Source organism: Procambarus clarkii, chromosome 27, assembly GCF_040958095.1.
Source record: "Procambarus clarkii isolate CNS0578487 chromosome 27, FALCON_Pclarkii_2.0, whole genome shotgun sequence".
Classification (NCBI taxonomy): Eukaryota; Metazoa; Arthropoda; class Malacostraca; order Decapoda; family Cambaridae; genus Procambarus; species Procambarus clarkii.
In genome coordinates this window covers 6,676,956-6,693,613 of record NC_091176.1, presented here as the reverse complement: position 1 = coordinate 6,693,613, position 16,658 = coordinate 6,676,956, and the positions used below count along the sequence as shown (strand labels likewise).

The 16,658-nt window shown below is 43.1% G+C and overlaps 1 protein-coding gene across 1 annotated transcript in view; it reads left to right on the top strand.

Annotated features, from left to right (window-relative positions):
* LOC123762810 (uncharacterized) overlaps positions 1 to 16,658 on the top strand; it is a 367,859-nt gene that overhangs the window by 271,122 nt on the left and 80,079 nt on the right. The window contains exon 16 of the mRNA XM_069332301.1: positions 13,848 to 14,007. Coding sequence (XP_069188402.1) covers positions 13,848 to 14,007 — 160 coding nt within the window. The remainder of the gene's footprint in view (positions 1 to 13,847; positions 14,008 to 16,658) is intronic.

Here is a 16,658-nt window from a genome sequence, read left to right as displayed (position 1 = left end):
TACTGAGTTGAGACACTGTTAGGTTGGGAGCTATTTTATGTGCATTTATTAAATTAAGTAGAAGATTGAACTCTTCTTGGGTTTCATCCTCATGCATAGATGTTTCTTCTATGATCTGATCTATTTCATCAGGATCAGTGTCATTATCATTCAGCACACTGATATATGATCCAATCATTCCCTTGATTTGTTCAAATTTGCCATCGGCTATGCTTAGAGATATTTCTAGTTGATTATAATCAACTGGGGATTCTCTGGGTAAGTTCTCAGACTCATTGGTAATCTTGTCAAGTGACCTTTAAGGCCTACCAAGGATCTCTTTATTTTTTTCAGGAGTAGCCATGTTGGCTTTGTGTTCAAGTCTTGTGGGGCTTACATAGTTGTTGCTTATATAAGTAGGATACTTGTTCATATGGTTGGAACAAGTTTTGAAGTGATAGCCTAGTATTTCAATTTTCCTACACTAGGCTAGATTATCCTACCTCACATAAAGATCGGCAAACATATTAAAGATTAAATCTATACAAGATTTGAGTGGTACTTTAGTATCCCTACAGGTGGTTCCATGGGTTAGTCCTTCATTTTTCCTTTTGGATGGAATAGTGATACCTAGTAACTCACAAAGATGAAACACAATAAGAGAAATAATAAATATGGTAATAAATATAGTAAATATGAGAGACACAGTTCGTGTTGTTAGTAATTCCCACCCTGTTTTGGGTCTGCACAATATTAAATGTTGGTTAGACTGTACACTATGTAGTACAGTACTTGTAATAATAATCCTACCCAAAATAGGTTAGCACAAGTAGTATGTTAGGCTAGGTTTGTACATTACTCAGTACAATCCCAGCTTTAGAAATCCTACTTTATATGGGTTGGCATGAAATAATATTATAATAATGATGTGCAATAATTTAGTGTAGAGCTATTTTTTTAGATTTTTAATTTTGTTTTGGACTTCTTCTGTTTTGATGCCCGGGTGTTTGGGGAGGCATACTCTCTCACCCATAGAATTGTAGTACCCAACGTCTCGAGCGAAGGGACCCTTTTATTGTCACTCCTTCGTTGCTGAACCCGATCTCGACGGACTAACGGTTCTTAAGGTGGCGATTGTGGGGTGTATACTCATGATGCACCCCTAGGGGGCCCCCAGCAGCATGTCTCTTGTTGGGTGTCCTATCCTCTAATTGTGGCTCAGTGGTGGGTGCGGGAGCACAATTGTGAATGAAAGTATTACCTCTTGCTTCCATGTCGCTGAATACTGTTTCTCTTATAACTTCTCAGGCTTTTGGGGTGGGTAACCAAGCCCCCGAGTTGGACTGAGTTGGAAGACTGGGTTCTGTAGCCCCCCGCAACATTGGGCCCAGACCTAGCTCCTCCTTTGACCCTCCTGACTACTCCCCCCAGCTCCCTTCCCTCCTCTGTGGTTGGGTTGAGCCACATGCTCCCAGCGGTGACCACCTCATCCCCTGTCACGACTCAATCTCTCATTGTGACTACTGCACCTTTTAAAACCTTTCCCTCTGGGGGTTCTCAATGTCGTCCCCGTCACGGCCGCACTCGCACGATCTTTTCCCATACTAATACATACCAAGCCTTGTTTGGTTCTCCTTCATGGGGATAAATACTTTGATCTCCTCCCTCTGGATTCTACATCTGCTGACGATTTCTCCCTCCATAAACACCTTGTTGATTCGGTGGATGTCTCTGTTACTTTTAACTTAACCTGTTTTGGTACATGTGTTGTCACTGCTCCTTCACCGGATGCAGCTATCCACTTAGCTGCATTGTCCTGCATTGGGGAGACCCCTGTTTGGGTCTCCAAAAATGCTCGGTTAAATGCCAGTGTTGGCACTGTCCTCCTCCTGCAACATGTTGCAACTGGTGTTAGGGACTTCGAAAGACTGCCATGAGAATATGTATATTAAACATATCCTCGAAGCCCAAGGCCATCCTGTCCTCCAGGTGGACAAGTTCACTTGACCCCCTCGTGGTCGCCACCGTCAGCACCTTCCAGTTGTGAAAATCTCCTTTGATAGTAGGACCCTTCCGCCCTCTATCTTTCTTGCTAGTGCCAGGTGCTCCGTTCAGGAGTACATCATATGGTGCCATCAAATGCACAAGTCTTGTTTCTCTATGCCCCATGTGTGCGGATGCTAGCCACTTTAAGACAGATTGCTCATATCCCCAGGCTCACTGCCTCAATTGCAGTGAGGCCCACCCTACCTTCTCCCGCACATGCATCCACTACAAGCTTGAGGAAGCAGTCCTCAACTTGAAACACCGGGATCGTTTGACTTTTCCTGAGGTGAGACGACAAGTCCGCCGTCTCCACCGTTTCACTGGCGTATCTTATGCTTGCATGTTGCGTTCTACAACTCCTCATCCTTCCCGCCTTCCTCAGTCCAACAACCGTTTCCAGGCCTTGAACCCAGACATGCCCACCACCTCCTTCCCTGTTCATTTACGTCCTGTCCCGGAAGGTCTTCCTCACGATTCTCCTTCTGGAGTTTCCCCCCTTCCTACCCTGTCCGCCATGTCTCCTGTGTCTTCTTTTCCTTCCCTCCCCTCCCCCCGGATCCTTCTTCCCGTTTCCCTTAACTCTCTCTTGGCCCTCCATGCCGCCTGCCTGTCCAGGCTGATATCCATCATCCTCCCAGCAATCTTCATGTTGTTCACTCTTGTTCCTCTTCTGCTGAGATCTTTGAGTCTGTCGCCCAGTACGTTGTTGCTGGAACACCGGTCGCTCTGAGTCAGAAGTGTAAGCCTGGCTCCTCTCCTTCCTCCTCCCCAGCAGGTAAGAAGGCATCACTTTCTTCCTCGCCCCCTCCCCCCTCCAACTCTGACTCTATCGCTTCGTCCCTTCTCATTTCGGTGGTCTAACCCCCTGTCCCAGATATGGAGGTTTCTTTCACCCCCGATTCCCTCTCGATTGCTACCCTTGCTGAGGTGCACTCCCCAGTTTCTACCCCCCCCCCATTCTTCTCCTGCTGTCCTTGACAGCCCCTCTCATTTGTCTCCCCCTCCTCTGGACCCTGTCCGTCTGCCTCTGGTCTGTCCTCCCGCTCCCTTCCCTCCATCCTTTCTAAGTTTACCCCATGCCCCCTAACCCTGATTTTACTCACCCTGATCCTGTTCTTGAGCTTATTTAATATGCTGTGTTATTCTTTACCTTTGTTTCTTCATTATTCTCTGTTGCTGTCCTTTCTCTTTTTGATAATATCTATTCTTCAATGGAATATTGGTGGATTTTATGCCAACTTCAATGAACTTGTAACGTATGATTATGTTACGTTGTTGGGTAGATTAGATACACAGTTTTTAGTGAGTTTCATATTTATTTAGTAGTCCTGGATACAGCAGTGTTGTCGACATTGAGACAGAGCTTGGAGCAGAGCAGAGCCGAGTGTGGCCGGAGTCGCAGAGCTCTATGTGGGAGAGCGTTGTAGCTCGATGCGGTCCTAGTCTGCTGCCTGTTCTGTGTCGAAGCTGTTGCGTCTTGTAGACGATTAAAACTGCCTACGCTAAGTGCTACATTCTTGACTGTGGAAATTGTACTGTCCGCTATTGCTCATATCGCTTGCTTATATGGTGACTACACCTCAGCTCCCTCCAACAAGATGAGAAGAGTATTACCTGTAATTGGGGAAAGGATTGTAGCTTCTGTAATTAGTGCTAATTAGTTATGCTATTAAGATAATGAGATAATGGAGCAAGTATAAAATTAGCTCGCTACAAACTCATCTTCTGATTACACAGTTTTCACCACTTGGGGTTTGTCTACAGGAGTCAATGCTTGGTGCTCGTCCTGGTCACTTTCTTGGTTATTCCTTTCTCTCTCCCCTCCCCCAGCTCTTGCTGGGGCCCATAACTCTACTGCTCTCTTCATTCATACTGATATTCCCTTTGTCCCCCTACTGTTTCCATCGCCTTTCCATTGTTCTGCTGGCCGTGTTTTTGTGAGTAAATGGTATACAGTCTGTTCCATTTATCTCCCCCCAAATGTCCCACTTTCCCCTCCTGATCTTGAGCACCTCCTGGACTCCTTGCCAGAGTCGGTGCTCCTGTTGGGTTATTTCAACTGTCGACATACCCTCACGGGTGATGTTCTGACAAACACCCGAGGCCGCCTTCATGATCCTTTCGTCGTCTCTTCTCCCCTGTCTCTTCTGAATTCTGGTGAGCCCACCCATGTGGATTCTCGAACTCGCACCCTTTCCTGGCTTAATTTTTCTCTCAGCTCGTCGTCCCTTTGCTTAGATCTCACATGGCGGGTTCTTGATGACCTCCGTAACAGTGACCATTTCCCCATCCTTGTTTCCTTTTCCTAATAATAATAATAATAATAATAATAATAATAATAATTTTATTTAGGAAAAGTACATACATAGTTGTAGAGTTACAGTACAAACATTCTGTTTGATTTAAAGATAGAGGTAGTACATACAATACCTAAAGTCACTAGTTTGCATAGCATTTCGAGCAATAAATTTTCACCCTGCCCTCTCCTTTCCTAGGTGGCAGTTTGCCAAAGCTGACTGGAACCTATTCACCCTCCATGCTACCCTTCTGACCTCTCCTCTCTGCCTCTTCCTCGCACCCTCCTCCTGTTTCATGACACTCTCTTCGACGCTGCCCTCTGCTCTATTCCTTGCTCAACCTTCCGGGGCATGCAGAAGTGCGTTCCCTGGTGGAATGTGGACTGTGCTTGGGCTGTCCGCTGTAAGTGTGCAGCTTGGAAGAAACACCGACGCCGGCAGACGGCTGATTCTTTTATTTTGTTTCGGAAAGCAAGTGCGGTGGCCTGTAGGACCATCCGTACAGCTTAGCATGAGAGTTGGAAATCTTATGTTTCTACCATTACGTCCAATACTCCTCTGCTGCAGATCTGGAAGAAGATTTGCAAGATTGTGGGTAAGTTTGTTTCAGATGTCTCGCCGGTTCTTCACCTCCGTGGTACTCTTGTGGCGGACCCAGTGCAGGTCGCGACCGAACTGGGTTCCCGCTTTTCTTCTGTTAGCTCTGGTTCTCATCTTCCTCAATCCTTCCTTCTTTGTAAGCCCGTTCTTGAATCTCATCCATTAGATTTCCACACTCATCTCTGCCTTCCCTATAACGATCCCTTTCTCTCTCTGAACTTAAGTCTGCCCTAGCCCTCTGCAGTGCTACTGTCTTCGCTACCTTGTGTGGTCCTTACAACACCCTTACTCTCGCCTGTGTCGTGCTTTGACTTTTTCCCCTCCTGTAGTTCCTGTTCCCCTTCACCACCTCCCTCTTTATGTCCAGTTGTCTCACCTGCAACGTTCTCTTTCGGTTAGTATTACTAATATTTCTCCTTGTGTTGTTCCATCCTTGCCCCCATGGAGGGTCCCCCTTCCTCAATATTGCAAATCCCTGACTCACATCACTAAAGCTTTTACCCCTCATACAGTTCTGAAACGCCTTTTCCTTGAACACTTTTCTTCACAGTCCCGCTCAGTTTCCATCTTCACCGTTTGGTCTAAGTCTGCAAACGGTGTAGGCTACTCTGCTGTTTTTCCTGACCACACCAATATGTGTCGCCTGCCTTCAGAGACTAGTATCTTCACGGCACAACTTTATGCTCTTCGTCTCCTGCTTTCTTGCTGTCAATCCTCCTTTGTGGTTATAGCTGACTCTCGTAGTGCCCTCATGGCTCTGGAGTCCTTTAATCCTGTCCATCCGGTGGTCGTCAAGATTCAACATTGGCTGTTTCTTATCTCCAGTAGGTTTAAGACAGTTGAGTTTTGCTTGGTTCCCAGCCATATAGGTATCTCTTTTAATGAGCGTGCGCATGCTGCTGCTAAGGAAGCTATCCGCACTTGTCCCATCTCCCGTAAAGCTATTCCTTATTCCGACTTTTACCCAGTTATCCATTCCTCCATCCTTGCCCGTTGGCAGAGTTGCTGGTCTTCTGTTACTGGTAAGAAACTGTGTACTCTTAAGGGTAGTGTGTCCCTGTGGCCTTCCTCCTACCACCATAACCGGCGATGGGAAACAGCTCTGGCAAGGCTGCGTATTGGCCATATGTGCTTAACTCACAGACAATGGAGCACCACCTTGCTCCTTATTGTCCTAACTGCATTGTCCCTAATACAGTTGTATATATCCTTGTTGAATGTCTTGACTTCCAGGACAAGTGTGTCTTGCTTTCTGACCGTCCCCTGCGGTCACTTTTCCCTCGATAGAATTCTTGGTGAATTGGATACTTTTGATATCGTTCGCCTTATGCGTTTCTGTTCTCTTATTGGCATCATTAGAGATATTTAGCGCCCTCTGATTATTTCGCACATTTGATGGTGCTCCATAGCCTTCCCAAGTTGGTGCCTTCTTTGATAATTACTTACTTAATTTTGTTTATATAAGAATATGTACAGTTACACAGGGAATATCATACATTATATTTGGCCTTCACACCACAATCTCCTATGATATTTTATTGTATTAATTAGTTTGTTGGCCACATGTGTTCTAAACTCCGGTGATGGGTGCACTCCATCTGGAGAAATATTTTCACAGAACGGTCGAGCTGTGAAATTTATATAGATAGCTTCCAATCTCACCTTCCTTCTGAGCCGAAAGTTCTGATGTGCAAGGTTCCACCAGAGTGAAAACAACCATGCAGTTATTTTCCTTAAAGAAATGGATTATATTTCTGACATTAATTGTTTTGGCTGGGTGGCGAGTTGGATGTATGTCGTTGCCACCGAGAAAAATGATAGTTAAATAATGTAGCCACTCCAAAGCTGCCATTAGTTCAGGATTGTTGTAAAAATTACGAGCTGTAGCTCCTAGAGACCTGAATATTTTTACTTCTATGTCAGGTATGTGAGTTAATACTATGGGTAATTAGCTGTGGCCCACTATTGCTACTTTGTACATTAGGCTTATAGACTGGTAGCTGTGGAGTCAGTCATTTAATTTATTAATGGAGATTGGTCAAGCTAGGCTAAGATTTATGGCAGGTAACTTACTGCTATAAATATTAATTTAATTATGAGTAGCCTAATTTTTGGCTACTCTTGAGTATATGTTAAACTTACTGTAGGAGTTTTGGGTCCTGTGCATTTTAACAATTGGTTAACTTTAGCATACAAAAAGTATGGCCATAAATCTCTACTAAGATCTAAAACATTCAGCAGGGACCTTTTTGAGCCCTTGTTGATGTGCGTCGCTCTGAGCAAGTAAGGCTTCAAGCTCGTGCCCCTCTCTCCAAAAAAAAAAAAAAAAAACAGGAAATAAGTCGTGTTATTTAAATTTCATCTTGTTCATTAACAAGACGATGTCGACAACATTTTACGCCCTAATAATTTACATCAAATTATTAGAAGAGAATAATTTTCCATTGTTCAAAACACTGGATCAAAGAATTTGTAGTTTAAAATACATATAAGGAGTGTTTCATAAGTGACATGACTTTTATTCCAACTATGAATCGACTGGTCCCAGCTGTGGAAATTTCACCTTGGATGGAAGTATAATTTATTCTAGTTACATTAAATAAATTTCCAATCAAATTTACAGGCAAATAAAGCAGATTTTAGACTGGGTTTAATTTAGAATTAAAAAAAAAATTTGTCACCGTTTTGAGTCGGCTGACTTAACAGCCGACCATGGCTAGTAGGAAAAATTTGTCACGTTCCCGCACTAGAATGTAATATTATTAATAAATTTATTTTCCTAACACAAGGCTTTTATATTGCTGTGTAGGGGTTAGTAATTGGGGGTGTTGGAAATTTCTGACAGCCAAGTCTCTCTCTGACTGTCAGTTGTTTGTTGTGGGATTTTGGGGGTTTTGCATTTATTCTAGCCCTGTCTTCTGGAGGAGGGCAGCCTAGCTTCCCATTAGGTCCACCTAGGTTGTGTCTGGTAGTCTTCCTCTAGTGCCCTCGATGTTTCACGGGTCCTACTGGTAGTCAGTTTGCCTTGTAATAGACAGAGTTCAACTTAGGGTTCTGGGCTTAGCTAGCCCAGTGCCTGAGTTCCCCGTATGGATTAACATTATCCCCCCCCCCTCCCTTGAAGCCCTGGAAAATCCGTTAGGGCTCGGGGTGATCGTGGGCATCTCTTCACAGTCCTCTCTTGCCTTGTATGAGTTTGAAGGTTGTTCGTTGCCCGTTTCAGGGTGACGATCATCTGTGCTACCTCCATCATGCTGCCCGCTGGGTCGGTGACACCTTTGACGTGGAGTAGTGCGGGATTTGTTCTCCACTCGAGCTCCAGTTTACCCATTCCTTGTCTGAAGATCTTAGAGCTCAGACAGTGACTGCATTGCATGCAAGGTATTTTTTGTTGCAACGAGCCAGATTGGTTACCCATTTGGAAGCCCCAGAAGTGCCCCGCTTAGGTTTTAGGGACTAGGACTGAGGGGCGTTAGTCGTATCGATTTTAGTTTTGTCCACACCCCTACTTCTTTCCCAGGTGGGCATGGTTCACCCTGCTCCTCCACCCTCCCTCCCTCCCCCACCCTCTGCTGCTAGCTCCCTAAAGTCTGAGGGTTTTGGGATCGGGGGTGGGGTTTAGCTAGAGTTGAAACTCTAGTGGCTTTGGAGAATGCTCCTTCTGATTTGGGTATGGAGGTGGTTGAGCTCGATTATCCTGCCAAGGCTTCTGGTCGACCCAGTAGACTCTCTTCTTTGAAGCCTTTTACCCTGGACTCCGCCTTTTCTTCTTGGGTGGTGGGCATGGATGAGGGCACTGCCCAGGGCCTCTGTTGGGTGTTTGCAGGGCTTTGGGGGGAGGCCGCGAGGAGTGCATGGCTTTTCGTTCCCTTCTGCTTTGGTTTGATCACATTTTCTGGTGTGATTTAAGCACCCTTGCATCGGGCGCATCCGTTACTGGCTAGGATGTTTGTTTTGGAGGCCATTTTGCTTTACTGGGGTCGCTTTCATGCCCAGCCGCCAGGGCGGTGGTGTATGTTTTATTTGCATGCGGCAGCTGGGCATTTGCACTCACTTTTTGGGGTGTGTTTTGCTTCTGTTTTGTGCTCCTGCTCTTAACAGTGACATAGTTCTGGTTTGGGTTATGTCTGCTCTGTTAGGGGTATGTAAATTGCTCCGAGTTCCTGCATCCCTGCTGAGGTGGTGTTGGTTGTTTTGGTGAGTTTGTGCTTCTCTCGCTGTACTGCTTTTATTGTGCTTGTTGGGGTCACACTTTGGCTTTTTGCGCCTGCCTCTTCCCCGTGTTTTTTCCTGGGGTTCTTCGTTTGTAGCCTTCACCTCAGCTTTGCTTCCTGCATTCACTTTCCTTCCTCCTCTGCCTCTGGGGATGTTCCTTTTCTTGTTTATGTGGCTCATTTGGGTACTCAGTTGCCCCTGGTGTTCCTTTCTTGGTGTTCTGTTCGTCTTCAGTCATCCATCTTTTTCCTACCCTGTTTTGTCTACAATGGCATGTATGGCTGTCTTTTATCTCTTCCTCTGGAAGTTTGGGTTCTTGGGGGGCTCTTTTCTTCCCCTATGTATGTGTTGCTTGCTTAAAGTCCATTCTTCAAGACCACTCCTGCTGTGCGTACTTTCCTTGGGAACGTCCATGATCCTACAGCTGCTTCTTGACATTCTATGTCTTGTTCTTCATATTCTTGGCGTCCTACCCTGTATGTTTCCCTGTGGACTTTTGGGAGGTGTTTTAGTGTTTTCTGACTGTGGTTCTGGGGTAGATTTCTTTATTTTTCTGGGCACCAGTTTTGTGCCTGGTGCACTTGCCCTGTATGATCTTCCGGCTCTAAACCCTGCGGCCATCAATATCCTGTCCGTATTATGGCTGTTTTAGCCGTAGTGCTTTTTTTATCAGGGTCCTGTGACTTCCCCTCCATATTATGTTCTTTTTTATAGATGTCTACAGACACTTTTCATTCTTGTGGGGCATCTTTCTGCTGGCAAATGTGGTAGAGAGGGCTCCCCCCCAGGTTCATTTTCGGGTTCCCTATGGTTCCTCGGATTCGTCTTTTCAGAGGTTTTCTTCTGCTTGGATTCCCTTTGGAAGGTTGGCGCATGCCTCTGGTCAGACCCAGTTTCAACTAGGTGTTAGATCCAGTTTTCTTTGAGTTCCATTCTTCTTATTCTGCTAGTAGGTGTTTCGTGTTTCTGGTGCCTTCCTGGCTGACAGCCTATGTCGTTGGTTAGTTAGTGTGGGCTTCCTTCTGGTCTGCTTGTCTGCTGGCCAGTGATCTGGTTCTTTCCCAGCTTGCCGGGATCGTTTCCCTTTGGAATTGGTGGGAGTCCCAGTTGGTTCTGTCCCAGATTCGGCCTTGGTTAGTCCTCGTGTGGGATTCTTGGATGGCGTCTGTCTCTCTCCCTCTCCTGCAGTCCTGCTTTCAGCTCTTTTTGAGAGGGACCCGAGTCATGCGGTGGTTGCTCAAACAGCTGTGCAGGAGCCTGAACTTTGCCTTGTTGGTTTTCCCACTGGGCACGGTTTGGCTTCAGTGGCTGTTCTTGTACCTTCGGGACAGCCCCTTTAACCGCTCTCACGACCGCTGGATTTGATCCTGGAATCCTTGCATTGGATGCTGCATCTCCGGCTTCTCCAAGTTTTTCGGGGGTTTAGTGCCAATGCGTCTTCCTTTGCACACACTCGATATGTTCATTGAGCACGTTCTTCAAATCTCGGCTGGGGTTTTGTGCTGGCCAGGGGCGTTGGGGCTCCATCCTTCCATCGGGCTCATAGCACGGTGCGGGAGTTTGCGGCTGTTTAGCAAGTGTTACGTAGGATTCGGATCCCTCAAGCTCTGTGATCCGGCTCCATTTGTACTGTGCACCATTGGTTACTGTGCACCGGACCACAGAGACCCGCAGAGACCCCGCAGGGGGGGGTGGTCTCTGCAGTCCGTTGTTTGTTGTTAAAGATCGCTACCTGGAACAAAAAGTTCCAAGTAACACGGGCTATGGTGAGCCCGTAGTGGCTCTTTGGAGCTGATTGCTTTGAGTGGCTCTTCAGCTGAGTTCTTGGGGTTTGGCTCTCCACGCTGTTCATATTCAGGGTGTGCCCAACGTTCTGGCAGACAGCCTGTCACACTCCCTTCCTCTTTCCACAGCATGGTCGGTCGACGACGCCACCTTCCTTTGGGTTTGCTGGACATTCGGGCCCCCGAAGATGAACTTCTTTGTGTCGGCATGGTCTTGGCGTCTCCTGTTATATGTGGCGCCATTCCCCGATTACGAGGCCATCACAGTGGTCTCTTTTCGGCAAGAATGGTCGAGGTGGGGGGTTCTTGTACCTTTATCAGTTCAGGTGTTGGCTTGGCTTATGAAGAACGGCCCAGCCTTGGTTTCAGGTGCTGCTTGCTCGGTGTCTGAACCCGAGAGATTAACCTGAACTCTTAGCGTCTCATCTTTTTGACGTGGAAGTATCGCCATTTATAAGGTGATCAAGTGGCTTCTTTGATGGTGTCCCACCTGCAATCTTCCTCTCAGCAGCAGTATGGAGTCTACTGGTGGTCTTTCCGCCATTTCCTTTCCCTTCGTAGGGTCTTGCCAGTGTCTGTACCAGTTCTTTGTTAGAACTGGCATCTCATGCTGAATACTGTCACTTCTTATTGTGCGGCATTGGCGGAGCCACTCTAGCTTGCATTCGGGCTGGAAGTCACTCCTGCTTCATTCCATAAGCTCTCGTGCGTATTTTTGCCTCTGGCCTGCTAATGTGCTGCCAATTTTCTTGGTCTTTGGACAAGGTGCTCTCGTTTCTCTCCTCCCTCCAGTTTGTAGTGACCCCATCGGTAGGTGATTGTTTTGTAAAAGCTTTGTTTTTGTTGGCTTTAGCCTTGGGGGGGGGGGGGTCAGGTTGGAGAGCTTCATGCTCTTCTCCGGCGTAGAAGGTTTTGCTCCTTTTGTCCTGGGGATTGTTTTGTTAGTTTGCATGGCGAAGAATGAGATGGCGGGCTTCCAGAGGGGTCTATTGGGTTGTTGTTTGCTTGGTTAGTTAGGCCGCGGGTGCATCATATTTTGTGTCCGGTTGCTGCTTTACGTTGTTACAGGTACCTGCGTAATCCCTGTTCCAGGGCTCGTGTGTCTCAGGTTGTCTGCAGGGTTATGAAGTCTAGCCAGCCTGAGGTCTATCTTCATGCTCATGATGTGAGGAAATATGCTGCTCTCACTGCTGTATTTGGGTATTTTTCTTGGGTTGACATTCAGGCATGGGGGTTTTGGAAATTGAACAGGATCCTGGCCACCTGTTATCTTGTCAATATCAGAGCACTCTATGGCCTTGTGTTACTTTATACGCCTTTAATTTCAGCATTTAAATCCTGTAAGGATTCCTGCTGTTTTTTCGGCCTCTTCTGGAAATCCACCAAACTCCCCGTGATATGAATGTTTCACTGTATAATGACATTTAAGCAGGCTTCATAGGTCTTCGTGTGTGTTAGCTCCAGCACGCACACGTTACCCAGGGCATTATATACTGCTGTACCCAGTGAAACTAAGAGTACTGCTTTATTGTTTGTGTCCTTAATCCCACAGTACTGGAAGTTTGCTTCCAGCTGGCTCAGACACAGGTCTAACGAGATCTTGGTATCATCATATGGCTCCATTGGGATGAGTGATGGGGCAGCCATGCCCACAGGGTTTAACACAACTCACTGTGTTCTAAATTCTTCCACATGATGTACTCCTCCCTCTGATGCGCCACTCCTCGTCTTGTACCCGGGCTCTCTGTTTTAGGTGTTAATCCTCGTCGCCACTGTTATAATTCATCAGGAAGAGAAACGAACGTGCACACCATGTGGCATTTATTACAACAACAACAAAGATGTCACCGGGTATTGGTTACATGACTTACTATTTACAATGTTTATAAAACAAAAGAGCATCTGCTCGAAACATTATGCACTTAACCTATATAGTATTCAATCCTACAAAATACCTTAATCCTAACAAGTGCTATTACATCCAGGTTTTCCATTTGTGCTTTTTTCCCAAGTTCGCTTATTTTAAATGTACTGTAATCCCATATGTGTTTAAGTAAATTACTTTGAGTTTGAGTACATTACAGTTTTAGGTGTACTTTGTACCTTTTCTACCTACTGACGTTCTAATTGTGGCCGGATAAAAGTAAAATGTCAGTTTTGCTTTTATCCAACCACTTACAATAGACTTTATTGTAAGTGGGACTACATAAAAAGATAAGAGGATACTTGAACAGTTTGTTTAGATGGGTCGGAGCTGGTTCAGTCAAATAGGATGACCGTACCTGACCTCAGGCAGAGCAACAGTATGTATAAAATAAAGTTCCAACAGCCTATACTCACCACATACAGCCCAGCTCCTGTGCAAGGTAACTCCATGATGTGCTCACCATAGCCCGTGGTACTTGCAACTTTTTGTTCCGAGTAGCTGAATCTAAAACAACTTGTACTTCTTCAACCCTTTGAGACAAAATAGCAGTGTATCTCGAAGTAGATGTTTCTGAGACAGGTATTGCTGCTGTTGATATTAATCTCTTACATTTGATGAGGTGCACTACAGGAGGTTCTCATGGTGACTGCCAGTGTGAGAAGAGCTAGGGTAATTTTTTAGTGTTGCTGGCAAACACTAAAATGTACTACTAAACTACATGTTAGTATTGTTGTCACAGCAAAGGTGGACTGTACATCTAAAAACCCAAAATGGAATAACTCGGTCTTCATTAACATTATAACACCTGAAAATGCTATTTTATGTTTACTTAGAAGACCATGGCGCCCCATGACAGAATATGGCTACTATATAGAGACTATTACATAGGTATTGTTAATGTTAGCCTGCATAAATCAACACCAGATTGAACATTATTACATATCTTTCCCCGCATCACTAAAGCAACAGCAAACTTATAATTGTTATCCTTTATCTCAGGTGAACTACTACTTCTTGTGGAGTACTGCAAGTATGGCAACATTCTTGACTACATGCGTCGCCATCGTAAAGAGTTTGTCAACCAAATTAATGATGAAGATAAGATAGACCCAACTCTTACTGATTTACGGCTAAGTCGACGCAGCGGCTCCGAATCACGGTACACAACATTGTTATGGTTGTAACATCCTTTACTTAATGAATCACTTGTAATTCAGCAGGTCTGTAAGACACACGGCAAAATTCTGGCCAATAATATTGAAGAGAGCTAACGGGAAATAAAAATAAGACATATAGCTTCATAATAATTAATTTAAATTTAACTGAATTAGGTACAAAAATTATATCTATACTTTGAGAAAGAATGCTTGACTGTTCAAAGTTGGAGGCCATACGCTTAGGAGTAGGCACACTCAAATTGGCAGAGGAAATAATCTGAGGTACGGGATGAACATACCTTGATCTCTCTTAAGGCGTTCTGTTTGGTGTCTGGAGAGTTCTTCATAAGAAGGTTTGTCGTCTTCTTGTTTTCGTAGTAAATTGTTAAATGGATCCTCTGATTTGTGTCTGTGGGGATAATGGTCCAATCAATAATATCCTCCAGGATATATATATATATATATATATATATATATATATATATATATATATATATATATATATATATATATATATATGTCGTACCTAGTAGCCAGAACGCACTTCTGAGCCTACTATGCAAGGCCCGATTTGCCTAATAAGCCAAGTTTTCATGAATTAATATATTTTCTCTAATTTTTTTCTTATGAAATGATAAAGCTACCAATTTCATTATGTATGAGGTCAATTTTTTGTTATTGGAATTAAAATTAACGTAGATATATGACCGAACCTAACCAACCCTACCTAACCTAACCTAACCTATCTCTATAGGTTAGGTTCGGTTAGGTAGCCAAAGAAAGTTAGGTTAGGTTAGGTTAGGTAGGTTAGGTAGTCGAAAAACAATTATTTCATGAAAACTTGGCTTATGAGGCAAATTTGGCCTTGCATAGTAGGCTGAGAAGTACGTTCTGGCTACTAGGTACGACATATATATATATATATATATATAGTATAGTATATAGTATATAGTATATATATATATATATATATATATATATATATATATATATATATATATATATATATATGTATATATATATATATGTATATATATATATATATGTATATATATATATATATATATATATATATATATATATATATATATATATATGTATATATATATATATATATATATATATATATATATATATATATATATATATATATATATATATATATATATATATATATATATATATTTTTTTTTTTTTTTTAAAAAGTTTGTGAGGGTACCACCTCTGGTGCCAATGTGGGGACCCATAGCCTCGGAGAAGAAAATAAAAAGTATTATATATATATATATATATATATATATATATATATATATATATATATATATATATATATATATATATATATATATATATATATATATATATATATATATATATATGACAATGTCAGACCACGGAGGAAAAATGAAACAGGAATTTCCTTAAGTACTTTCATATATTAAATACATCTTCAGAAGGTCATTTTACAGATCGAGTGATGGGTATAAATAGGCAGGAGAGAGTGGTGAAGTAAGGTGAGGTACAATACTTGGACAACGCAGACGGCCCATTGGCCCATCAGATGCACCCAATTGGCACATCCGATGTAGCCCAATGGCCCATCTGATACAGCAGACATACAAGCATAATACATAGGTAATTATAACATAAAGAGGTAAATATATACAATAAATTAGTGAGACAAATGTTTTTCAATGATCCTACTTAAATCGCATTTTTTTTAACCTAATCTAATTTTTCTAATCGTATTTTTTTTTTGGAAGTTTGTCGTAACAAAGCACGTCGTACATATTATAATAATGTATGCAGTGAAAGGATTCGCCCAAAGAATGTGTTATGTTTACCATATTTCTCTGGGTTTGAGAATATTGTCAAGGCCTTGAAACTTTTTAATATAGATGTAATGTTTAGCTACGAAAACACTGTTGGTAAGCTATTAGTTAGGAACAGCCCTCGTAGTGATAATTGCGTCATTTATAAAATACCTTGTAAGGAATGTAATAAGTTCTATGTCGGGCAAACATCTAAAGATTTAAAATGTAGAATATCGCAACATAAATACTCTGTAAGACATGGCCAATTGTCTAATGCTTTGTTTGTGCATTTGTCAGAAAAAGCTCACCAAATTGATTGGGAGAGTGCTTCTTCAATAACAAATTGTAAAAGCACCTATAACAGAAACATAATTGAATCTGCTTTGATACAGATCACCAAAGAAAGTAATTTGAATATTAGTAGTGGTCTATATAACTTAGATCCATTTCTAATAGATCAGCTAAAGGGCGATTTAAGTAGGATCATTGAAAAACATTTGTCTCACTAATTTATTGTATATATATACCTCTTTATGTTATAATTACCTATGTATTATGCTTGTATGTCTGCTGTATCAGATGGGTCATTGGGCTACATCGGATGGGCCAATTGGGTGCATCTGATGGGCCAATGGGCCGTCTGCGTTGTCCAAGTATTGTACCTCACCTTACTTCACCACTCTCTCCTGCCTATTTATACCCATGACTCGATCTGTAAAATGACCTTCTGAAGATGTATTTAATATACGAAAGTACTTAAGGAAATTCCTGTTTCATTTTTCCTCCGTGGTCTGACATTGTCACATTCTTAATCACGTGTTTATTTTCGTGATATACAC